Raw genomic sequence first — 19667 nt, 5'->3', positions numbered from 1 at the left:
ATTGCAAGTCTTGATGAGGGTCTGTGGCCATATCATCACAGTATGGCATCTGTCACAAACTGTCGTCTCACTCTTGGGCTGACCTTCCTCTACCCTGAGGTGAAATGTCTTCTCTCTAAGCCTATGAAGCTGAATACTGGGCTGGGAAGCCTTTAGTTGCATGCTGGATGTTTAGCTTCAACTTTCTTTCTTGTCCCACCCTTAGGAACATATAAGTGGAATGGTTACCCAGCCAAGTCCAAGTATGGGACAGATCAGGGGTTTGCGCTTCCCATAAACAGAAATTGGCACACAAGGCTTGGGGAGATTCAAAGTGTAAAAGGAAGTTTATTTCCAAGTAGGTAACGTAGGTAGATAGACAGGTGTTTGAACTGAAGTAACAGAAAGGTTTTTGTACAGAAACTTTACTGGTGTGAGGCACAAGACACTTGGTATGATTCTAAGTCGCTGGCTTCTTTGAGAGATGTTGATGTTATTAGACTTAAAGATGTTAGAGTGAGTTCTTTCAGAAGTTGGCACTGCTTCACAAATGCTCAGCTTTTAACACAGACAGCACGACTTCCCCTCCTCTCCAGACCTTAGGGTACTCAACTGAGTCAAACTCTTTCAAGATACTGGGCAGGTGTTTAGTTATGAGCTATAACCCTGTTCCTGGTGCCGAAGGGGAGACTCCTTTCCACCCGCTTCCTTGGCCCACTATAATTCCCAGATCTCTTGAGTCTATGCAGGGGTTAGTGCTGTCTTTTGTCCAAGGACTAAAAGTGTTTCAGGAATGTACTGATTTCACTTTCAAGGGAACTCCTTCCCTTCCTTCCTCACACAGAGGACTCTCTGGATGATCCTCTTTGGTCAGAAGCCAGACTCCAACTCCCTTCACTCGTTTGTTTACTCCGTCAGCCCCTCAACATTCCATACCCAACTGCCACTTCAGGCTAGCCACAAAGGGGTGTGTGTGGGGGGGGGGGGGGACATGTCAATCATCCTCTTTACTGTCTGGCAATCTCAGCATTTGAAGCTGAGTCTGTCACAGCATTTTAGTTTTGTTGTAATTGTGATTATCTCATTTATTCATCCTCTTTTGTTATTTAACTCATTTCTGATACTTATCCTACTCACTCAAGAGCCTATGAGGAAGACTTTGTTAAAAGCGTGTTGGAAGTCCAAATATGTAATTGTCTATCAGATTGCTCCAATCCACATTTGTTAATCTTCAAAGAACTATAGAAGACTAATGAAACATGACCTCACTTTACAAAAGCCATGTTGATTTGACCTTAGAAGGGCTTGTTCCTCTGTATCCATAAGAATTGTCATTAATACCAGTTTCCATCAATTTACATAGAACAGATGTTAGGGTAACTGGCTTGAAATTTTCTGCATCTCCTCTAATACGTTGTTAAAAATTGGCAAGACATTTGTTGCCATCTAAGCCTCTCAAAGGAAGGTTCACTTTTAGACCAGTTGCATATATTTATTAGATCAAGAATTTCACGCTGGAGTTCTTTAAAGTGCCATTCAGACCCAGTGACCTGTTAGTTTTTAATTTGTTTACTAACCCTAGATCTTCGCAAGTTGTCTTACCTTTCTGATTCAGTTCTTCAGAAACTCTTGCTTAAAATAGTTCTGGAACAGGCAACTTCCCCATATTTTCCACTGTGAAAACCAACACAAGGAATTCAGCTTCTCTGCACTGACCCTGTCTACCAGTAGCACGTTTCAATCTTTGGTCATCCAATAAATAGTCTTATCACAGCTGTGAGTGGTTTACTGCTTCTGATGTATTTAATGAACTTCTTATTGTTTTAATGCTTTTAGTGATATGCTTCTCCCCTTCTTTCAGCCTATCTTGTCAGTTTGTTTTGCCAAACCATTGCTTCTCCTTGTTCATTTCATCAGTGTAAGACTTCTATTCTTTAAAGGAAGCCTTCTTGCCTTTTATGGCTTCCTTGACTTTACTCATTAATAGGGTTCCCAGATGCCCACTAGTGGCAGGCACTCCCAGAGGTTTGCCCTTCTGCCTACGAATTGCTGGCAATCGGTGGGAGGTGACAAGCCACCAGCAGGATACCCAAGAAAAGCACGACATGCTTGCTCTTGACCTGTAGTGATGTCATTTCCAGAAGTGATGTCATTGCACTGGCTGCAGGACTGCTCTTGTGTTTTACACAGGGTTGATTCCAGAGGTGACATTGTCGCAACCATATTATACTGCAACTCACTCTACGCAGGGCTTCCTTTGGGCTTGATCCGGAAACTGCAGCTGGTTCTGAATGCAGCTGCACGGGTGGTTGCCAGAGCACCAATCATGGCTCATATAACACCTATCCTCCGTCAGCTGCACTGGTTACCGGTAGAGTACCGGGTCCAGTTCAAGGTTTTGGTGTTGACCTATAAAGCCCTATGTGGACTGGGCCCAGCATACCTTTGGGACCGCCTCTCCCCATATGTTCCCCTGAGGTCGCTTCGATCAGCCACTAAGCACTTGCTGATGGTCCCTGGCCCCAGGGAGGGCTGCCTGGCCTCTACCAGAGCCAGGGCCTTTTCGGTCCTGGCTCCGACCTGGTGGAACTCTCTGTCTGAGGAAACTAGGGCCCGGCAGGATTTGTTATCTTTCCGCTGGGCCTACAAGATGGAGATGTTCTGCCAGGCATTTGGTGGGGGCTTGGCTGTTCTCTCGCCAGCCATACCACTGAAGACCTTCCACCACCCATGCAGGAAAATGCTGTATTTTAATATTTTATACCCGCCAATTTTAATTGTTTATGATATAATGTTTTAATGTTTTTATTGTTTTAAACTGTTGTTAAACTGCCCTGAGCCTGACGGGGAGGGCAGTCTAGAAATGTGATGAAATAAAATAAAATAAAACCTGATGGGAGAGTGCATGAGGAAAAAGAAGCCTGTTAAGTACCAGGAACCCCCCTCCCCGCCAGTTGCCAGGAAAACTTGGCGATCCTGTTCATTAAGCATACTGGCATCCTCTTAGACTTGGCATCCTTTCCTAAACTATGGTATAAGTTCTGTCTGAGAAAGGAAAGGTGGAATGTCAACAGATATATTTACACCTGAGTTACTTTCCAAGCAAACCAGTTGCCATCAATGACAAATATACATAGCCTGGTAAGTGATGCTGATAATCAACTAATGTTAGGAAGCAGAAACTCGCAAGATTTCTTGATTCCACAGCTTTATTTTTTTCTGAAGTGTGTTACCATAGGACCAAGCAACACAAATGTTTACACATCTTTGTCTCCAGGTCTCTATAAAGGATAAACAGCTTTAGTTGTAAGTCAGATGCCCATTATGGAGTATCAACAATATTCTGGACACCGTACAGTACACAAAAATACAGACAACCCCATCTCGAAAGACCTCACATACTGAGAAAGATACACAGCAAACTGGTCACATCAGAAGTCCAGAGGCAGGAATGAGTATGTTGTTAAGCAGCTGATATATACAGTACAAAGTTCTTGCATGAACCACACATTGACAGAACAAGCTTCTTTGCAGAACTGTGGGAAGCCGAATGGGAAAGAAGATCTGAAAGAGACTCATAATGCACATCCGGGGCAAGGAAGACCCTGGTCTGTGTAAAAATTGCCGTAATTTACATACATTTAAAAAAAATGGCAAAGAGATACGAGACTCAACAAAGGCAGTGATCTTAAAAAACACATTCAAACGACGTCATTTCAAAATAAATACCATTTGAAAATAAAAATATAGTTATCCAAAATTATGATACAAAGAAGAGAAGAGCTTTTGCAGAAAGACTGCCAATCCACTGCTCATACGATGCATACGACAACGCATACGACAAAGACCACCCCTCACCTTCTGAGGGATGCAGTCTAAACAGCTGCAAAGAGCAGAATACTGTTAAACATGTACTGAGGTGAGTGGATTTTGTGCGTATGTTTTGCAGATTTGTGGAAGATTTGTGGAAGTGTAGGTAAACACTTTTGCATTTGTGAAACCTGGCGGCCGCAAGTTGCACGAACGGGTACAGTTCACAAGCTGAAATCCACCCCCTGCACCCGCCCTCCCGAAAGGGTGGGTGGGGAACTGAATCTCCTTGCACCTATTCTCTGTTGCCATATAACTACCTAAACTAAGGGGCATGTTTGAGCTGCCCTGTATCCAGCAGCATTCAAGAATGGGCTACCAAGCCCATAAACATCATCCTTTACCACTGAGTACCATTCCTTCCTATACTGAAGTGGTATCAGCAGAAAAAGGAATATCCTTGTCTCTGGTCAAATAAGAGATGCTTTTAAGACCATTTACTGGAGGACCCAGTAGACTTAAGGCCAGGAACTGTTCACTGCCCTGCTTCTGAACCAAAGGCATCCCCTTGAGTCATCTTGTTTCCAGATCTGGAGAATTCCTCCTGGAGCTGGTTCCCCTCCCCCCTATCTAAAGGAAGCATCCTCTCTTTTTATTGCTGTGCAGTCACCATTTGACTGTTAAATGACTGATTGTGATAGAAAATCAAGGCAAAGTAACACTCTGCAAGGCCATCACAAACACAGCACAGAAGCTTTTAAAAACACACGACTTCAAATTGTTTTAAAACATACAGATATTTCTGTGCAAGACTGGCCCCAATTTCCTTAGATCATATTCTGAAACAGAAAGCAAGAACTAAGGACTTGCATAAATCTGGGTTGTGAACACAATACATGTCCTGCTCTATTAACCCCTTCCTAAAAGAGCTTGAACTATGTGGGAAGCTCAGTGTAGGTAAACACATCTGGTGTGTATGGAAATTATAGATGTTGTCTGAAAATGTAAAGCCATCTACCAAAGAAAAGGTGCAGAGGAGAAATACAGGGAAAGCCAGTAATAGGCTAGAATTCTATTGCTTCAGAGCAACAACGATAACAAAAATAAATAAATAAAAATCACAGCAGTTAGGCACAATCACAGTTTCAAGGTTTTCGTTGCAACCCATTAATGGTATTTCAAGGCTTTGCTTGTGGTCCCAAACCTGCCGGCCATTTGCAGGCAGGCGAAGGATAGCCAGCAGCTTTCACAGTGGTCTAAAGGATCCTGAGCTCCAGTTTTCCACCCCAAGGGCACTGTATCTCCCACCCACCCCCACCCCAAGGGTTTAGTGTGGCTACCCAAGCATTGTAAAAATTTCCTATGATTTTGTAGGTCTCCTTTTTAATACTGCTAATTTTTCTACCTAGTTTAAAAAGGAGCAAAAGTGTCCACAATGCAAGCTCTACTTAAGTGTTACAATGTATTTGGTCATGCATAAATCCCTACAGGATCCTGGCAGGCAGGCATTTCAACATGTGTAGTTGATGTGGGGTCAGGTTGCTAATCAACTAATTGTTGGATGAACTGTAGCACAGGTTTGATTCAACAGCAGGTTCAGCATCACGCAGCGCGAAGCTCAACAGCCACAGAGAGTCAGTGGTCATCGACTTTAGTTCTTTTGGCTTTCAGAGAAAGATGCTGCAAAGAAAGAAGCAGACAGCATTTGGTGTCAAAAGTTTCACAAATGCTCCATGTAATAATTTCTTCCATTTCCAACTCAATTAATTTCCACATTAGCAACAGTCAATCTTGTTTTTAAAGCCACGCACTAGTAAAATATTTCATGCTGAAATATTCTAGAAAGCACATTGAGCCCACAAGCATTTGCCAATACAGAATCAGCGCTATTTATAAAGCTATAAACAACTTTGTTGCCTGATACTTAAAAACATAAAGATGCTATTTTTTAAAAAAAAATTGCACAGTAGTTGAGTTTTGTAATGACTTCTTTTTAAGGGCACTTTTATGTTATTGGCATTGTCCATTATTAATGCTGCCAAAGATAATGTCTTTATTCATTACAAGGAGAACAGGTTAACAAATGCTTAACACACCTATTTGCTAGCCTAGCATTATAAGTACTCAACCAGTTTTTCAAAGACGACTGTTTCTGCATTCCAGACTCAGGTGCTTATACGCATCTGAGCATAAAGTATTTCCGAGGCTGACAGCTCATTCTGCTGCCATGATTTATATCACAGCATCTGTTTGATCAGGTGCACTTTCTGTGTCATCTGAATATGTACTTGAATGGCTGGTGTAGTCAAGATTTTAGTGAGATTATTGACGGGAAAAAGAGATGGGATTTTTGGAAAACCGAAGGCTTTCCTCAGCTTGTTTCTTCTCTCCTTTCCTCATGTCCTGTGTTCTCAGAGCAAATTCTGCATCCCATCACATTTTCTGGAATGTACTGGGCTTGTGTCAGCTAATTTGATGCAACTAACCTCCATTTCTAAAAAGGCTTTTTGGAGAAATCATTCTTATGTCCTCATTCTTATGTTCTTTTGCCTGTTTATAGTGTAATCTTAATCAGAACGACACCCTTCTAAGGCCACGGAAATCAATATGCTCAGAAGACTGCAAGTCTGTTTAGGATCACACTCCTAGTTTGTAAAACCTCTCTTACCTTCAGTTTATCTTGTGCTCATCCACCATTTAATTCCTGCTAGGTCCTTATGGGTTTTTCCATTTCATTTCATCATTTTTCTCCTCAGTTGCCCTAGGATGTTTCTCAAGCTGCTGGTCAGTCTCTCTTGGAGAACTGGCAGACAGACATTCTCTCCTGGCCTATCTAGTGGTTAAGCATTTAGATTCAAATCACCTCCATTAGCATGAAGAGTGGAAATCTCTTATTAGCATACACTTCCCTGATTGGCTTTTTAAAGCCCTGGTTCTTGCTGTCTTGTAAACTGAATGATTCACGGGATGTGTAAGTATTTACAGACATCTTATTACACAGTCTTAGGCTCTCTCGGTACAGCTAGCATAATATAGCAGTTATAAAGATTAGGCTCAAGGAGACTCCGTGTTCAAATCCCCACTTTGCCATGAAGCTCATTAGATGATTTTGGGCAAGTCACCCTCTCTCAGCCTAATGTACCTCACAAAGCATTTTGAGGCTAAAACAAAGAACCATGTGTGTTGCCCCAAACTCCTTGAAGGATAAAAATATGTGACAGATAGTAATTCCATTTACATTTTTTTCATGCCTGTTGAGACAACAAAACTTTGCTGGATGAAGTGATGGCCACTAGTTCAGTTGGCTGTAAAAGGGAATTTGACAAAATTTATGGAGAATAGGTCTATCCATGGCTACCTGCCACAACTACTAAATTGAATGTTCATATCCAGAGGCTGTTAACCTCTGAATCCTAGCATCTGTATTAAGATTCTAAGCTCCTTGGGACATGGGCATGTAAAGCACCAAGCACACCAATCAGTCAATGATAATGAGACTGAGAACAGAAAATGAGATTAAAAGGGGGAGAGATCCTTAAACATGAGGACTAGAAACAGATGAGGAAAGTATCACGAGGAGACACATTTTCCTTATGGAAAAACAATCAATCAGTACTCTGAAATCTTCCAGCCTTCCTTTCTTTTCCTTTCCCCCCTCTCTGGCTAGCTTCCCACTCCTGATGTATTTAAAGAAAGTCTCAGCCTTTTTCTTAATGCTTTTTGCAACACGCTCCTAATACCTGCCAGGTGGTCAACTTCTTTTGCCAAAACTTGCGCTGCTTCTTGTTCACCTCATTAGGGCAAGACTTCCACTTTTAAAGGAAGACTTTTTGCACTGTATGGCTTCCTTGATTTCACTTGTTAACCATGCTGGCATCCTCTCAGGTTTCACAGTTCCTAACCTATAGTATACACTCTATCTGAGGTTCCATTATTGCTTATTTAAATCATTTCCAAACATCCTTAAGTGATCTGACCCTCTCTAACTTCCTAAGGACTAACCCTACCATTTTTTAGACATTTCCTTGAATTCTGTTGGGAAAATGTCTGTTCAGCAATCCCAGCCCCTTCCTGCTGTGTTAGGTAAACATGTTATACATCACTTAGACATAAACTATATGTTATCAAAGTGGTGTGGGGCACCCACAAGGTGACAGTAACCACATAATGGCTAGGATCCAGTGCAAGATGTCTTCTTGTGCTAAAGCTCCAGCACAAGCAGAAACACATGAAAAATACTGCAGTAGCCACTTAAACCGTCAAACATACTGCATCCTCACATGCGTTTCCACTTGCACGAGATTTTATGCAACTGATTTCTGGGCACTGTAATACACAGGGAAGAAATCACTAGGTGTTGCTAAGTCCGTTTATGTTTCAATTTGTGTGCTACTGGACCCAAGTTGCCCTTGACCTTTCTGGGAATACGTAAAGAACTGATGTGCACGCAATACACATTTCCACTTTTTTGTGCTTCTGAACTTAGGTGGTTTTTTTTTTACATTTTTGATGGGAGTTTTGTGAAAATACTACTGATAAATACATCAAATAGACAGACAAGTCTGGAAGTGATCATACTTTTTAAATAACAAGTCAATACATTTACTTGGCACCTAGAGACAAAAGCGACCAGAGAATAATTTACCATCATTTCCAAAGACCATTATCTCTGACTTACTTTGATTTAAGCTTCTGACCAATGCAAGTGATAGAGGAAGGAATGTGCTACGCTACTCACTGAAAAGACTCTACCAGAATTTCCAGTAACTCAAGGAGGGAAGTTACTCAGGACAACGAGCTATCCATTATGAACATTCTGTAAGTCATCTCTTATGAAGTATGATAATTATGAGTAATTATCAGGGCTACTGCTGGTTCCTTTTGATAATTAACACATCAATCGTTCGGATAATTCACTGAGCACCAATATGCAGTTCAAGGCGCCTCTTCTTACTGACACACAGCAAACTGGAATATCAGAATGGTTTCATGCTATCAGTTCACTTAGTCATAAAAAAACAATTGCTGCAAAATTTGATATAATTGTAATGCTGGCTGAGCTCCTTATCGTCCCATCCCTGAGACACTTGTCTTAACTGATTAAAAAAACAAACACCTCAAACACTATATCCTGAAGCACCAACTTTCTGGAGCTCAGTGTAGGCTTCAATGCTGCTTCTAGGCTCCACTCAAGGTGCTGGTTAACACCTTCAAGGACTTAACAGGCTGCATAACCCAGGGGAGTGCCTCCCCTGTATGTTCTTTCCTGTTCATTCAGATCACCTGAACACACCTTGTCCTGCACACTTTCTTTTGCTATGGCAAGGTGTGAGTGAGAGTGCGCAAAGCAAGGCCTTCTCTGTGGAAAAGCCCCACTTTATGGAAGCTCTCACCTGGGAGACATGTCTGACACTTTCACTTTATAGTTTCCAGTATAACTTAAACACATTACTGCTTTTCAAAGTATTCATCTTCCTTAGCAAAAGAGTCAGCCCAAAGAGTCAGTTTATCCATTCAAAAGGCTGCTAACTTAACTAGCTAATGATATTTCTAGATTTGCTACCAGAAGCTGGACCATTCGCATTAAAAAAACAAACAAAAAAACAATACAGCTGCATTCTGCTAAAACGGATGACTATGTTCCAGTTCAGCACCTGGCGTTCCTCAAGAATAGCAGCAATATTCCTACGAAGAGCCTGGGTCTGCCAAGTTACTGAATAGTCACCTGTGCGGTTACATTATAGGCCAAGACTACCTCATAGGCTATAACTGGCACACAGCCAATGATATTTCACCCTATCATTATTTTGTGAGTGTTCTGCCAATTATGACAAATTTGTGGAGAATACACAGGATGCTAGGATGGGCAAGACATTTATATATATATATTTTCCCCCAATCTTAGTTTCCATAAAACTTATAATCAGTTAATGAGACTTTCTCTTCAGAAGACTTGCACCAGAGATGTTGTCACAGGCTTCCAATTGTCCTTCTGTAGTTGCTTACATCTCACATGCTAATGCTGCCAATGTGCAGTACCACGATATGTGGATATTGGTCCAGACTATGCTTTTGAACCCACACAGTGATCAAATGTTCAGGGTTTTTTTTCACAGCAACATACAGCATTTTTCCCTCTATTTGCAACTGAAGAAATACACAGGCACCATCTTTTATACAGAACACTATTTAGCATTTATACAACGTATTTCAGACCTTCAGAGCATTTCATGCCAATTAGAGATCCAGACAAGAGTTTTAAGGTTGGTCAAGTGTTGTTTATTTCTATATTGCAGATTTCAGGTGAGCAGTGGAGAGGGCTTCGGCTTGGAGAATGAAGAGTTATGGCCAACTAAAACTTGTGTAGACATAATTCTTTACCTCAAGAGTAAGAGATGGGAATCGCATACATCTACCCTGTTGCCCCTGTCTTCTTAAGAGTGAATTCCCTCTCCCCTCATCTTAATCATGGTTAAGAGGGGAACCTATTTGGCTATTATTGCTAAATCAGTATCAAAGTACCCCATCACTGTAGTTAAGGAAGGAAGGGGAAATATGCCCCATAGAGGGAGTGCACATTCCCATGACCCACTCCTGATCTCCTAACTAGGGATACCAACTCTGGCATGGAAAATTCCTGGATATTGGGGTGGAGATGTTCCTGGAGAGGAGAAGCAGCTCAGCATGGGTATGGTATCACTCTAGAATATCCATTTTGCCCAGACTCTATGACATAACACATAGTCCATGCTCCAGAGCTGTCATGCTCCAACAAGGCCACCATGGGAACTGATTTCTATAATCTGAAGATCAGTTGTAATTCCAAAAGAACTCTAGGGTCCACCTTCAGGCTGGTAATCCTACTCCTACCAATGGGAAGAAATCAGGCCTATTATATTTGCGCCAGCCACATCCAAAAGGTTTTAATATGTCGACAGGCCTCTTTAAAAAAAAGACTTTGCATTAAAAGTACATGTGGAATTTTTTTAACTCATCAATACCCAACATTTTCTTCATGCTTTGTCTTCCTCAAAAATGTAAACATTTTACTTTAAGTAATCAACATTTTGTAATCATATCCTGATATCTAATAGCAACTGGGCTGGCTCACATGCAGACAAGGAAATCTGCATAACAGGGCCAGCCACAGCTATAATTTAGGGTTCTGCAAACCTGGTGGAACCTCCAGATCTGCAGAAAAATCTGACTTTTCAAAAAAAAAAAACCCCAAACCTATGCTGGGTCAAAAAACTCAGATTTTGCTCATGATGTCTGTACACATGCAGGTACCGTGCATGCGCACACAAAAAGCCACAGCAACCCAAAGCAGCACACAAACATTCACAGCAGTAAGGTGGCAAGAAGGGCAGAGCTGGAGCTAGCGGAAACCACGGCAAGTAGACCTCATAGGGCCCAGAGACTGCAGTGGTGGAGGGGGGGAACCTGGAGCCAGAAGTCAACAGGGGTAGGATTTATCTTCCTCATGCATTACCATGGGTTATCCCCCCCCCCCATTTATTGTATTTTATTGTCTTAAAGGGTTTATTCCATTTCTCACACACATAAGCTGTCTTTAATAGTGACTTCTCTATCACTAATGCCTGGACTGAAAGCTAAAAAGAGCTGAACGTCATATTGCCTTCTATTTTGTAAATGGTTTATCAACGACAAAAAAGCCTGTTCTGGTTCCCTATGGCTGTATTAAACAGATTTATTGACAGGACACAATTTAATTTAAACTACTGCAAAGCACATTTAGCAAGCACGGGAAAAGCAGAGAGTAACAAGAACTGCCAATACGGCAATGGTACCGTTTGGAGTCTATGCCGAGCCCGTACCGTTCCTTGCTGGTAAAAGTGAGGGGCCAGTTCCAATAGCCAAGCAGATTCAATAGCTGTCACATCCCGCATGTAATACTTAGAAGTCTGGATAACTTCATTGTAGACTACCCTAAAAACAGAGAGAGAGGAAAAAGCATCAACATCCCACTTATTTCACCTAAGAAATGAGTCATTACATAGATAGTGAGACATGTTCTCATCTGGAGCAAAGAGGATCAGAGCATTCAAGAATCATGTGATGGTTCTGCTATGTCCACTGAGAAAGGCAGAGTACGTTTGAAAAAAAATCCAGTAATACGCCCCCCTCTGCCCCAGGGCCGTATGCTCATTATATTCCAAGGGTGTCACTTTTGAGATGAGATTAAGCACCCGACACAGTGGGCTTTGACCTTAATTCTCAAGGGGTGCTACAGAGTCTGGAATAAAAACACAGTATTTATAGTCCTACCCCCTTTCCTGCACTGTCAGATTATCCTCCAGCAGGGCAATACAAAGCCTTCTAACAGCAGTAACCAAAAGACTAATAATCAAAGACTAATAATCAAAGTTCAAAGGCAGTAGCACTGATTAATGCTCATTTGATCATTCCTCAAAAATGGACTAAAGTGGATGGCCATGAACTATTCGTGAAAGCAAATGCTATGAAAATATGTCCTTACATTGCAAGCCTCTTGGAGTCAGGAGCTTAAGACAGGGGATAAAAGCTGCTTACCATGCAATCTTAAGAAGAAAAACCTGCTGATCAGTCGCAATCGATTCATGGTGACACCATCCATTGAGCATTCCAAGCAATAGACAAGCAGAGGTGGGTTTTGCCATTACCCTTCTCCTCACAGCAACCCCCGTCTTCCTTCACGTTCTCTCATCCAAGTACTAACTGTGGCCAACCTTGCTTAGCTTCTCAAGCTCTGACAAGTTCAGGCTAAGCTGGGCTCTTCAGGCTGCTCAAGTACACCCACTAAATCCCATCACGGTGCTTGTGGGCACCATGTCACACACTGACACCTTTCCTGGCACCCACCAAGTATTTTTAGTAAGTGGGAGGGGCCAGCTGGGGCTCTTATCCAACAGCACTTCTGATTGGTTGTGCAGATTAAAATAATATTTTGGTAACAGCTGCCACCACAATGTTAGTTTTATTCTCACTCACTCCTGTTTCCCAATTTGTTTAAATTGCCCCCTTTATTACTGCGCTTGGGCTTCAACCACGTGTGTGGCCCCACCTCCTGTGGTAGCCATTTTGTAGCTGTACCCTATCTGTGTCAGAATTCCAAAGTTGCCCACAGGCTGAAAAAGGTTGCACTAAATCCACTGACTCAAATGGACTCAGAAGAGAATAACCTCTGTTTATCACTGCACTGTAACAACTGTACTGTCACTATACAACTACTTCCATAATGCTGTGTTCTACCTAGCTTTTTTATATTTTCCAAGCTGCAGCATCAAATGAAGGGAACAGAGTGCATTCTGAAACCACAATCTTCCAGATGTGTTATGACTTTAATTTATGGTCAGTGCTAAATCCAATTAATTAAAACTCTTTCAACTTACCAACGAGGAGGTTTCTCTGCATACAAAACTGAGGTGGGGTGAATGTATAGTTCATGGTCATCACGAATAGTCCTAGAAACAGGAGTATTATTTCAGACTTAGTGTTTATTTATAACTGTTTAAATAAAAAAAACACAACAATTAGTGCAGATAACAGCAGTTCACGCTGGCTATTTAACTAAACATAACAAATTCAAATTCTGACAAGGATTTCCAACACATATAAGTTAGGAGTTTCTGCCTACATCACTAGAAGAGGAATCATAGTGACTTTGTGCTACACAACAGAAGCTCTGCATTTTCTCTCTCTACATTCAAACATCTATAAATATAGCAAATTTACCTCTCATACAATAGATTTCCACTTACACTCTGTTTCTTGGGATCTGCTGACACCTCCCCCCCCCCATGAGAATAGGATCTTTGGGAAAACAGAAAGGGAAGGCAGGACAGCTGTGTTACACGAGTGTTGCTTGAGATGTGTTATACTTAGGTTCAAATGCCAAGTCTGCCATGAAACTCAAGTCTCAAAAACAGAAACAATCCATCTCCACAGCTTGAGAATTATAAGCACTACATGCAGATTAAACAAAGCAGAAATTAAGGCAAACAGAAACCATCACGTTAAAGCAGAAGCCTACTAAAAGCCTACTAACAAATTAGCCACTTTTACCAACTCTTAGACAAGGTGAGGGGGACAGCATCTCTAAATTCCAGGCAATAGCAGTTAAGGTTTTGTTCTGAGTCCAGTAGCACCTTTAAGACTAACCAACTTTATTGTAGCATAAGCTTTCGAGAACCACGGTTCTCTTCATCAGATGAAGTTCTCTTGCATCTGACGAAGAGAACTGTGGTTTTGAAAAGCTTAGGCTACAATAAAGTTGGTTAGTCTTAAAGGTGCTACTGGACTCTTTACTATTTTGCGACAACAGACTAACACGGCAAACTCCTCTGGTTTTGGTTGTTGGGGGTTTTCCGGGCTGTATTGCCGTGGTCTTGGCATTGTAGTTCCTGACGTTTCGCCAGCAGCTGTGGCTGGCATCTTCAGAGGTGTAGCACCAAAAATCTCAGCTCAACCCCACCCCTCCTGAGTAGATACAAATGACCTACATCTTTTCCACACTGTGACACTGAGAGATCTCTGTCTTTTGGTGCTACACCTCTGAAGATGCCAGCCACAGCTGCTGGCGAAACGTCAGGAACTACAATGCCAAGACCACGGCAATACAGCCCGGAAAACCCCCAACAACCATCGTTCTCCGGCCGTGAAAGCCTTCGACAATACATCCTCTGGTTTTGTTTTGGCAAACAAAGCCGGGCCTTGTCTGCTAAATTTGTATGTATCATTTATTTAGCACATTTTCTCCTGTCCTTCCTCCAAGGAATTCAGAGTGGCATACATCATCCCTCCTCTTCCATTTTACCCTCACAACCACTCTGTGAGCTAAGTCAGGCTTACAGAGAATCACCCAGCAAGCTTAATGGCCAGATAGGGGTTTGAACCAAGGTCACCCAGATCCTAAGTCAGACACTCAACCATTACATTATACTCCTGGCTACAGACCACAACCTCATTAAAATAAATCTGGAAGCTTTCCTTGGGATAACCTCCTTTCCTTCTTTGGCAGTTCTTCAGATGAAAGAATTCATCCCTAAGAAACTGATGGGACACTTGCTAATTCTTTCCAGTCTCTTTCTCAATCTCATGAGGAGCAGCTCAGTCGAGCTAGGAGAGAGATTGCTCCCTTACCCCCAGCCAAACATCATGTTCTTTCCTTTCGGCAAAATTCACTGACCGGGCTAATTTATTTTTGCTGGCCCTTAGCTTTCCTATGATCCCTTCTTCCAGGCACCGCTTGGGTCTGCATGATCCTGCTTTGTTCTCCTTTTACATTCTGTAGCTGAGCTCCAGTGACCTAAGGCAATCAATTTAGGCAAGATGGACTTTGAGGGAGGTTTACTGTGTGACAAACCTGGGATTTTACCTGTATGCTCCGGTAGAGTGAAATCTGGCTGCATTGGCAAAGAATCCAACAACTATGCATCTCAGAACAGGGTCTGGATCACCTGAAATGGAGGACTAGTTATTCTGCAAATACTAGGAGCTTATGCAAGAGAAAATTAGATGCTTGGGCAACAAAACCAAAATTACCAGATGGGTTAGGAAAGGCTGGAGAGCAGGGATGTTACCCCAATCCCTAGCCTGCATGTTTTTTTAGTCTCCAAGGGTCCCTGAACCTATGGCAGTGTCTTTTAATGTGTTCCACAGGGCTGCTGGGGGAAGTGAAAGGGAGGGAGAAAAGAAGCTAGGCTTCCACCAGCAGAACAGCTCTAGGATACAACCCAGTACCTTTCCACCCTATGGATGGAAAAGTAACTGACCTGGACTGGGGCTGGGGGAGATATTTGGAGTTGAAAATCAGTTGTAAGAAGAGGATAGAGCAGCCCCTATCCTCACTGTCTCTCTGCTCAATCTGGAAGCTTCTTGCTGCTGCTTTTTTGTATTTCAGTAATAATAATAACAACAGTGTACTTCCATACTGCCCTTCTGGACAGATTAGTGCACTCAGAGCAGTGAACAAACTCAGTGTTATTATTATCCCCACAATAAGCTGGTGAGCTGGGACTGAGAGGAGTGGCTTACCTAAGGCCACCTGCAGAGTTCACAGCAGTAGTGGAAGTTGAACTAGCAGAGTGCTGGCTCCGAAACCAGCCACTTAACCACTATGCTACAAAGCAGGAAAGAGTTGCATGTATCTAACACGTAATGTACAGTCTGGCTCTTGGATGTTCATATTGGGGCAAAACATTTAGTAAAGAAGAACACAGTAATCTTCTAGTTACTGTTCAATATTTAATCATCAGTTACATTTTTGTCCTTCTTCCCAGAAGCCTGGATCAGCATACATGCCCTCCTCTGGTTCAATGATTTTGTTTTAAAATGCAGTTTTCCCGAATTTCTGGAGATATGGCAGATAACAAATTCTTTTAAATAAAATAATTACAAACACCATAAAAAGGAGAATACAACAGGAGTCCAAAATTTATTTCAGCATAACTTAAATTTATACTGTTAAAAAATAGACGATTACTGGAACTGGAAGGGCATGATCTAAAATATGGGTGGCATGGGTATCTATGGTATGACAAAGTTTAAGCCAACGCGGAGTTTAATAATCATTATGTAAGGCGTGCAATCCTGAGAGTATGGAATAAATACAAACTTAGGTTTTGTTCGAAAATACCTCTCTGGCTGTCATCACAAGAAGCTCATTTTAGAATGGAAATGGTTAGTCCACCTAAATGCTTAACTTATCAGGATTTATTGGAATTCTCTCAGGACCAAGTTAAAATTAAATCAAGAGAGAACTTAGCAGCAGAAGGGCACGCCTGTCAGTGGTTTCCATATATGCAAATTCTGGAGAGATCCAATTTAGACAAGAGTCATTATGACTTTGAGAAATCTAAAACTGAATTTGAAATAGCCCTTTGTACAGATGAACGTGCTATTTCTAAAATGTATAAACTTTTGTTGAGGTTTCAGACAGAAGAAGAGCAAGTAAAAGAATGTATGATTAAATGGGCGAAAAATTGTGGACACGATATATTAATGGAGCAATGGGAAAATATGTGGACAAGAGGGCTGAAATTTACATTAAGCTCCAGTATTAAAGAAAATTTTTACAAAAGGATGTATCGTTGGTATATGACTCCTGAAAAATTCGCTAGAATGTATAAGGGGGCGTCAAATGTATGTTAGAAATGTGCCAAACAAGAAGAGACATTTTTTCATATATGGTGGACATGTAAGAAAGCAAAAAGTTTTTGGCTGCAGATACAATCATCAATTCAGAAGATTTTGAAGATTAAACTTCAGCTGAAACCAGAGACTTTTCTGCTGGGAATAACGGACAGCCAGTTGGAAAAAAGCTTTAGAACACTGTTTTTATACTTTATTACAGCAGCAAGAGTACTTTATGCACAAAAGTGGAAAACTACAACATTGCCTACAGTGGTTGACAAAAGTTTTGGAGTTTGCGTCAATGGCAAAACTTACTGCATTGATTAGAGAAAGGACGTTAACTTCTTGACTGAATGGAAACTGTTAATAGACTTCTTGCATGACCTGGGTAACAAGGATTTTATGACATCTGCATTTATGGATTAAGAACCATCAACTATAGGAAAAAAGAGGGGTTTTGTGACTAACCTAGAATGTGTGTCTCTAGAAATGATATATACTTGTTGCGGAGAAAATCGGAACTCAACCTGTAGTGTAATCTAGGTTTTTGTTGTTGTTGTTTTCTTTTCCCTTTTCCTTTTAATTATATAGATATATGTATTGTTAGTGTGTCATTTAGAATTGTGTGTGTTTTCTTATTCTCTATGGTTATTGTTTATTATGTTATGGTGTATAGTTTATAGTTTAAATAAAGAAAACATTTAAAAGGCAAAATTTATTTCAGCATAACCTGAAATGTAAAGCCATCAGGCCCATTTATACAAACTGAAAGGTGTGCACGGAGGGAAAGCTACAAGAGAAGCAGGTTCAAAACAAGATCTAATCTTGTTTGTTCAGAATGGGTGTGTGACACTCCCAACTGTAGGTAGATAGACAAAACTTAATACCCTGTGCAGAATGAAGTGAGATAAGCACATACAAGAGGAAATTATAGAGGTATATAACTGAAGTAGTTAATATCTGTAAGGTGTTGGATATTCCAGACCTCTACTAAACTGAGGGGGATGTATTATTTTTAATTTGTTAATGAATTTCGATTCATTGATTTTATGTTGGATTCTCCCTTTGAACTGCCTTTGTATGAGACTCATAAAAAGGAACTATGTATTATTCTGAACAGAACATTAAATTTTGACCTATGAGAAGGGATTGAGAGGCCATTCCTTCTTTGTGACACTGCAGCAGAAACTTGTATGTTGAACAGAAATGTAGCAGCAAGCAAGATTACCTCCTCTAAGCTTTTGACATTCAGAACAAAGAAATTTACAAGATTTAAATCATGCTGTGGAATAATTCTGATTATATTGCTTCAATAGGCACCTTCTTGTTCATGGTATACAACTGATTGTCAGGTTTGGCATGTTTCTGAGGCCAAGACACCATTTGGATTGTCTCTCTGCTGTGAGGTATTCACTAATCAGAGAACTGTGATTCTCAAAAGCTTATGCTACAATAAAATTGGTTAGACTTAAAGGTGCTACTGGACTCTTTTTGATTTTGCTACTACAGACTAACACGGCTAACTCCTCTGGAACTAATCAGACAGGAAGCGACTTCTAGGAAAGGGAAAAGCTGCAAACAATAAAGGGACCTAAGCCAAACAAAGTACACTGCAGGTCTCCAGGATCCCTGGATAAATAGCCAAGGTACTAATTTTTAACTCTAGCCTGAGAATTTGAGAAAACTATATGAGGGATTATAATTATGAAGAATTATAATCATACTGACACAGAAAACTCCTATCATACTTTATATTGGCACTATAAATACCCTAGACTTTGCTGAAACAATTTTTAAAGAATGGGTGCAAAAAGACCAATTGTGAAGAAAAAGCACAGATGGAAATTCTGTACTTGATATTTAACAAGGAATAATAACTAGGTGAGAAAAGATCAAGAACTTGCTCCCATTATTCCTACCTTCACTAGACTTTTTTGGTACTTTGAACTTGACAAGAAGTTTTTTCAGCTGTTCCCTCACAGTTGTGGCTCTGACGAGACCTTTGTAATTCAGGAAGTGATCCTGACACCACTGAGAACTCTTGTTGTGCTGCAAAGAATGAAAAGCTAAAATGAATTAACACTTTAAAAATCAGAAAAGTCTACATTCACTTTATTTTCTGGTTTTGTTTCCCTAAACTTTGATTGAGGCTGCTGTTATTACTACAGAAACTGAAACGTGTGTGTCTACAAATTATGAAGTGCAAAGCTTAAAACAATAAAAGAACAGTCCCTGCTCAAAATGTAACACACAAGAAAAAGCCTGGGCAAAGGGAAGTAAGCTGTTTAGGGGAATTAGGGAAAGGGGTGAGCCTTTAAATGCTCCGGGAACCTTGAAATGGATGGAACAAAGCAGGTATCAGGGAACTGGAAGGACATTCCAATTGTAAAAGAATGACTGTGAAATGGAAACGGCTTTCAAGACTGGCAGGACATGATGAGGGGGAAGCAGAAAGCAAAAAAAAAAATCAAGATGGTGAGGGAGGGAGGAAGGAGATAATGGAAACATTTAATGATAAGGAGAACATATTCACGCTCTGCATGACACACAGCTCAGCAGTTCAAGGAATGGTACTGAGGAATGAGATGATCAAATTGATGTGCGTGAAAAATCAGGCAGAAAGCCTCGTCCTGAGAATCTCAGCATTCATTTTAAAAATATATATATATAACATAACCACAAAGTTTCTAGCCTTTATGGCAGAGTGGTAAGCTTCAAAATGTTTAGCCATAGAGGAAATTTCA

The 19667-nt window shown here is 40.9% G+C and overlaps 1 protein-coding gene across 2 annotated transcripts in view; it reads right to left on the bottom strand.

Annotated features, from left to right (window-relative positions):
* Window positions 1-3179: 3179 nt before the first annotated feature.
* DHX35 (DEAH-box helicase 35) overlaps window positions 3180-19667 on the bottom strand; it is a 52246-nt gene continuing 35758 nt past the window's right edge. The window contains exons 18-22 of one of the 2 annotated variants that reach the window (XM_054981921.1): window positions 18843-18972; window positions 15167-15248; window positions 13182-13253; window positions 11601-11739; window positions 3180-5469 (exon numbers count right to left, since the gene is read on the bottom strand). In XM_054981921.1, coding sequence (XP_054837896.1) covers window positions 5425-5469; window positions 11601-11739; window positions 13182-13253; window positions 15167-15248; window positions 18843-18972 — 468 coding nt within the window. In that variant the 3' untranslated portion in view covers window positions 3180-5424. The remainder of the gene's footprint in view (window positions 5470-11600; window positions 11740-13181; window positions 13254-15166; window positions 15249-18842; window positions 18973-19667) is intronic. The other variant, XM_054981922.1, reaches the window with a different exon arrangement.

The sequence above is a fragment of the Eublepharis macularius genome, chromosome 5 (genome assembly GCF_028583425.1).
Source record: "Eublepharis macularius isolate TG4126 chromosome 5, MPM_Emac_v1.0, whole genome shotgun sequence".
Lineage (NCBI taxonomy): Eukaryota > Metazoa > Chordata > Lepidosauria > Squamata > Eublepharidae > Eublepharis > Eublepharis macularius.
Note: the sequence above shows the minus strand (reverse complement) of the source record. Positions and strands in the feature narration are given on the sequence as shown.